Genomic DNA, 7022 nt, shown 5'->3' with positions numbered 1-7022 from the left:
TGCGCGCTAATAGCTTTTCAATCGGAGACGTCACTCGCTCTGAGACCTGAAGTAGTTGTTCCCCTTGTTCTGCAAGGGCCGTGGCTTTTGTGGCGCGATGGGTAACGATGCTTCGTGGGTGACTGTTGTTGATGTGTGCAGAGGGTCCCTGGTTCGAGCACGGCGAGGGGACGGACGAAAGCTATACTGTTACATTGATGCTGTTGACCCGGATCACTGGTTGCTGCGGAAAAGGGGGGTGAGTGTAACCGATGTGAAATGGCTAGCTAGTTAGCGGTGTTGCGAGCTAATAGCGTTTCAATCGGTGACGTCACTCGCTCTGAGACCTGAAGTAGTTGTTCCCCTTGCTCTGCAAGGGCCGCGGCTTTTGTGGCGCGATGGGTAACGATGGTTCGTGGGTGACTGTTGTTGATCTGTGCAGAGGGTCCCTGGTTCGGGGACGGACGAAAGTTAAACTGTTACACTAGCAGTCATCATCATGAGTCAAGTCGACAATCTACTGGAAAATCGTTTTCAATCCTTGTCATATGAAGAGAAATTATAGATAAAATGTATCGGTGCTCATCGGTCATTGGACATAAACATTACCCAACAAGTTGGAAATCGCAAATTCAACAGTGGAAGGAACAGTTTGGAAGGAAACAGTGACTAACTACAAGCATTGCAAAGCAATCACTAGCCTGCTAGTGAGTGGGTGTTGGGTGTTTGGTCCAAGTCTGGGTTTAAGGGTCTCTTTTCTAAGCTTAAAAGGAAAACTTACGACATTGGCCATGCTGTCATTCAAGTATCCGTTCTGCCGCGCTCAAGACAACTGGAAACTCGGAACTGGAAAATCTCAGACTTCAGTGAGTTCAAGACAATTGGGCACTCTGGAAAAAAAGAGCTCCGACTGGGAGAATACGTTTTGAACGGTTATCCAACTCGGAATTGCAATTCGGGAACTCGGGCCTCTTTCTAGAGCGCCGACCTGAAGATCACTGACATCATCATGATTCAACCTTGTTTTTCGGACTTCCCAGTTGTCTTGAAAGCACTATAAATCCAGAGTGCCAGACTTTGATGACAAAGTTTGCCCACGAAGGATCGCCGCACCACCTTCCTGTTTAAGTGAGCACAGCACAACAAGGTGAGTCCAAAAATGTCTTGTATGCTGCTGCATAAATTATGTAATATGCCAGGGAGATATGTATACTGTAGCTAAGAAAATAATACTAAGTGTATGTTGTGTTAGCTGTTAGTAGCACATGTGCCTCACCCTAATCATTTGGTCCCTTTTCGTTGTTTGGAATGAATAAATCTGCTAACTTCTGACATGTTTTACCGAAGCCTGAAAGACAGGCGATGGGTTACAAAAATAGCTCTAGTTACAGATTGGTAGCCCCGATTTGAAATCCGACTTCGTACTTGAAAAGCAGACAAGTAGGGGAAGATTTTATGTAGCAGACATTTTTTTCTGTAAAATGTTGCGAAAGGTGTCAAAACGGCAGTTGTTTGGGAAAGTTTGAAAAACACATGGTAGTGCATTTAGAAAAACTTCTGTAACGTAAGTTCCATACTGAATAAACTGTTTACGCATTTGACAAGCAGAAGTAGAGGAAGGATTTAACTTCTTATGGCTGGGGGCAGTATTGAGTAGCTTGGATGAATAAGGTGCCCAGAGTAAACTGCCTCCTACTCAGGCCCAGTTGCTAATATATTTATGTTATTAGTATATTTCGATAGAAAACACTCTGAAGTTTCTAAAACTGTTTGAATGATGTCTGTGAGTATAACATAACTCATATGGCAGGCAAAAACCTGAGAAACAATCCAACCAGGAATTGGAAAATCTGAGTTTTGTAGGTTTGCCTATCCAATATACAGTGTCTATGGGGTCATATTGCACTTCCTAAGGCTTCCACTAGATGTCAACAGTCTTTAGAACCTTGTTTGAGGATTCTACTGTGAAGTGGGGTCTAATGAGAGCTGAATGAGTCAGGGCTCTGTCAGAGTGGCATGAGCTGATCACGCGCGCTCACGTGAGAGTTAGCTCTGTTCCATTGCTTTTCTACAGACAAAGGAATTCTCCGGTTGAAACATTATTGAAGATTTATGATAAAAACATCCTAAAGATTGATTCTATACTTCGTTTGACATGTTTCTACGAACTGTAATATGACTTTTCGTCTGAACTTTCGCCTGGACTTGCCCGTGCGTCGTGAGTTTGGATTGTGTACTAAACGCGCAAACAAAAAGGAGGTATTTGGACATAAATTATGGACTTTATCGAACAAATCAAACATTTATTGTGGAACTGGGATTCCTGGGAGTGCATTCTGATGAAGATCAGAAAGTGAATATTTATAATGCTATTTCTGACTTCTGTTGACTCCACAACATGGCGGATATCTGTATGGCTTGATTTGTGGTCTGAGCGCTGTACTCAGATTATTAGTGCTTTTTCCGTGAAGTTTTTTTGAAATCTGACACAGCGGTTGCATTAAAAGGACTGTAAATTAAGACTGTAAAAGATTATTTGAAAGACTGCATTTATTTGGCTCCAACAGTACAGTCATATGAAATGGTTTTGAAATAATGTGTGCAGAAGTATCCATAATCTGATAGCAAATTGTATTCATTTGCAAACTTGTAAAAAATGAGTGATACAAATGCAGAATAGAAAAAAAACACATAACAGAAATGAAATGTAAGTTATTCAAAAGCTGTGAGATGGACTTAGCTATTGCATTTACGTTTTAGAATACTTAGATCACTATGTTCAATTGAAGTTATATCTTTACTTTTCCAGCTTCTATTAAGTTGCATTACTGCACTGAGGGAAATAGGCTATAGTGTAAGGAGGATGTTAAAATAAATGTCAGTATATATGTCAGAGAAAAGGGCTCTGGTATATTTGCCACTAAATAAATAAAAAAGTGGTGTTGAAAAGTGGGTGTCTGGTACTTGGTGGGTTAAAGAAGTGTGTATCAACTATGTGGGGACCACCCACTACCAGCCTTTAAATGTAAGTGTGTAACTTCATAATATATAATTGAACAAAGATGAATCAGCTGCACGTTAACTGAAGACACAGCACCATCGTAGTACAAAATCTTACGAAGGTTCTAAATAAAAGACAGACCAAATCATAGACACATTATATGTTTTCTATCACACCACTAACAACTTAAGAGCAAATGATTTGTGGACAGCAATTGAGGCTACAATAAATCAATTCAAATCAAGCCTTAAAATATGGATAACAAGAAAGTCTATATTTACAAGTTTGTAACTAAAAATGTAACTTGTCAATCAAAACATTTGTATTTTTTCTAAGCCAGTGTAGTGGTACTTTTCATGGGAATTGACTAACATATTGTCCTGATAATAATTGTCTGTAACTGTTATTAATCTGCATTCTGATGCTGCACATATCAACCAAAGTATAAATTGCACTTTTGTCAAATAAGCAGATATTAAACTCCACATTTATAATTCACTATACATACTACATTCAAACTACATTCAATGCAAAGAGAGAAATAGAGAAAGAACAATATTATCATATTTATGCTGCTTGTCAGGGACAGACAACATTTTAGCCAAGCCCATCAACACTTTCTTATTTTATGAATACAATTTCATGCCAAGGTAAGGCCTGCAAAATTGGGAGTGAACTAGCATTGTAAATACCTGACCAATACATCAATTTGATGATAATGACAACAAACTTCCTTCACATCTAATGTACTTGTGTGACATCTCAATGACAATGCACCACTATGATAGACAAAAGCTGAAAAAAACACTATCAGGACCTTCAAAAGCTACCCCTATTTTATAAGGAATGCCTGTTAAAAACCAAAATGCCTTCTTTAAGAAAAATACAAAAATAAATAATGTAACACTTAAAATAGTGAGACAAATATAAAAAGTATATGCACAAAATGTTTTAAACTGTTACATGAAAAATGATAAAGAAACATGTTGTCTTATGGTTGTCATGGATAGGTAATACTCTTTAGAGATGTTTCTAACAAGATGATAGCACCATAATGACACCACACTGTAACAGATGACCTACTGTTCACATGCATACTATTTACTTTGTGACATAGCTGATAACCCTGTACAGTTGGGGTGGAGTGGTCAAACTTGTCACAAAAACAACAAAAATAACACTTATATAGAGTTTACATCTGCCGGTATTACATAAAAGCCCCGTTTATACATTGTGCTAACATGGGTCCTTTGTCCTGATCATGTCTACATTCTGATTGTGCCCACATTTCCAGAAATGTGTCTACACATTGTATTAAAATGTGTCTGTTATCCGTCCACTGTGTCTGCATTGTGACCAGATTTCCTGGCCCCTTCCTTTATGAAAATTGTTTCACAGTTATTCTTTAAAAATAATATGTATTTATTTATTGTAAGACACATATTGATGTAATCAGTCAATGGTGCCACCGGTCAATGATTTTAGAGGAACATTTACAATTTAAATGGTCTCTCTGTACAGATCTGTCTACACTTATAAGATATCCAGACACAACGCCTCCAGAGGTTGGCAGGATGATCTGATCACAATTGGATAACAATGTGTCTTTTGATTGTCTACACCTGTTAAAAAATGTGGGCACAATCAGAATGTGGACAAGATCAGGACAAAGGACGCAAGTTAGATCCAGGTATAAATGGGGCTAGAGGGTCAGTTTGCCGGACACAGATTAAGCCTAGTCCTGGACTAAAAAGTATGCTCAATGGAGATTCTCCATCGAAAATGCTTTTTAGTCCAGGAGTAGGCTTAATCTGTGTCTGGGAAACCGGCACATATTGTACGAATTGATTACCAATCATACAATAACTGTTCCAAATAGCATTATGCATCAAATATCACTGCATAAGGGCATTGTTAGAATTAGGACATCCTTGACATTATGAAATTAAGAAACAGGCTCAATTTTCTTTCCAAATTGCTATGGAATGTGATGTAAATGGCAATGAATACAATTATGGGTTACAAATGGAAGCAGGGCCATTCAACTGAAATTAAATGTGTTACCTATTGAGCCTGTCCATGTAATACACCATTTACATTTGGAAAAAAATATATATAGAGAGAGAGAGAGAAAAAAGGAAGAATGCTGCATATGGTGTAGACATGATCCAGTTGAGGCAAACTGCCGTTTGACATTTGGAAAAAACAATAATTATCTAGTAAAAAATGATTCATTTTTCCGAAAGGTATTTTTACCTGCAAATGTACCATACAATTACCAGGTCATAATGTTCAAAAATCTTATTGTTGCAGACATATTACTGAAAATAAACACTGCATTTAAATGTAAAGATACAATAAACTTGCAGTGAAGCACATTGTAACTCACCGACTGTATTTTCCACTTAATGGCCAGCAATGAACAAGTGTTATTATAATATTATAAAACTTGGTTTTTGCAAATCAGTGTAAAAGCTGATGCTGTGTAATCATCTTTGCTACCAACTGAAATTCCCTTTCTGTTACATAGAAGCTTATGTTCATTTGAATACATAATGTACATGCCATATTATTAACACCCAGTAATATCAACGTTCAATACATACTAACAGTGCACAAAATAGGTGCTTTTATACTTCAACAATTGACAAGAAGTTGCCATTCCGCAAATTAACACCATTCCAATTACTCAAAGCAGGTTAAAAAGGAAAGGAATGAACAAAAGCTTGAGGCACCAAAGGCTATAAAACATTTTTTTAAAGTAAGTAGAAGAACAAACTTCAACTAAAAAAGGCAGAATTCCATTGACCCTGTTGACCTTGTAGTGTTGTGACTGTAACATTGTTACAGGCAGGCACTCCTTGATTGGCAGGAGAGATGATTGTAATCTCTCTGCCGAGGCCCACTGTCTCCCCTAATCCAAGGGATCCCAAACAGGTCTGTTCAATCCGAAGTCCTTGTCAGCCTAGCGCTTTTCCGATTGGCTGTGCACAGTGCATTGAGCTCTAACACTCTTCTCCGAGTCCAATAACAAGTGGCCGTTGAAAGGGAATGGGCCCTGGGACTCAAGACAAGTGCAACTGTGAAGACCTGCATCTATTGACCCATTGCAGATCTCACCACAATAAAGAAAATCAACCCAACTTTACTTCCTGGGGAACAATTCTTGTCAAGCCACCAGCCAAGGCGTGACTCCCTTTGGAACATTAAAAGAAAAAGAAACAAATAAAACCAAAAATGTTGAGCTTTCTTTTTTGAGTAGGTAAGATTGACAGCCAGATAGTGTTTTGCTGAAGCCATACAATTCGACCACACAACAATCAAATATGTATATTAATACATATAAATATAGTTTGGGACAGTCCTCATGCTTTTTGGGGGGTGTGGAGGGTGTTTTGTTGGGATGGAGTCTTTTAAGCTAGTAGTATGGCATTAATGGATGGTGAACGCGAGAGCTAGAGCTGTTAAGAGCCAGTTCAGATCCCTCCAACGCCTCCTTCTCCTCATCCTCTGTTGTCACAACCTCTTTACTCCCCTTGAATCCGAATTAGCCATGACGTTCCAATCTGTGCCCGAGCACTCTGGTCATGCAAGGACTGGGACTAAACATCATTGTGTGTGTGCAAGTTCAAGATCTGAACTCCAAGATGCTGATGTGAGAGTGACACAGAGCGAGGTGAGTAGAAGCAGCTAGGAGTGATGGACCTTTGCTCTTTTTCATGGTACACATAGATCCATTAAAAATAATTATAAATACCCCAACAACATTTTTTTTTCTTTTTTTTTTTTACAAACCATGCTTTTCGGGTTAGATTGATCACTGCAAGAAAAACAACAGAGAGAACAATGTAGTGAGATGAGGTAAGAGAGACATGGGGTGAAATAATTTTTAGGTAAGGGTTTTTAAGCCTGACATTATATATTTTTTACACCACTCAAATATTTATGTGAACTAGAGGTCTTCATGGGTCCAAAGAATTGGACCTGTTCCGAAATGGACCATTCCCACCCGTACCCGATGTGCATAAATAAATGTTTTAAA

General features: G+C 38.5%; 1 protein-coding gene across 1 annotated transcript in view; it reads right to left on the bottom strand.

Annotated features, from left to right (window-relative positions):
- Positions 1 to 2511: 2511 nt before the first annotated feature.
- Positions 2512 to 7022, bottom strand: part of LOC139561875 (collagen alpha-1(XXV) chain-like) — a 136609-nt gene continuing 132098 nt past the window's right edge. The window contains exon 34 of the mRNA XM_071379247.1: positions 2512 to 6800. Within this exon, the coding sequence (XP_071235348.1) occupies positions 6798 to 6800 (3 nt within the window). The 3' untranslated portion in view covers positions 2512 to 6797. The remainder of the gene's footprint in view (positions 6801 to 7022) is intronic.

Source organism: Salvelinus alpinus, chromosome 31 (assembly GCF_045679555.1).
Source record: "Salvelinus alpinus chromosome 31, SLU_Salpinus.1, whole genome shotgun sequence".
In the NCBI taxonomy this organism is placed as follows: domain Eukaryota; kingdom Metazoa; phylum Chordata; class Actinopteri; order Salmoniformes; family Salmonidae; genus Salvelinus; species Salvelinus alpinus.
The sequence above is the reverse complement of the archived record's forward strand: the minus strand, read 5'-3'. Positions and strand labels throughout refer to the sequence as shown.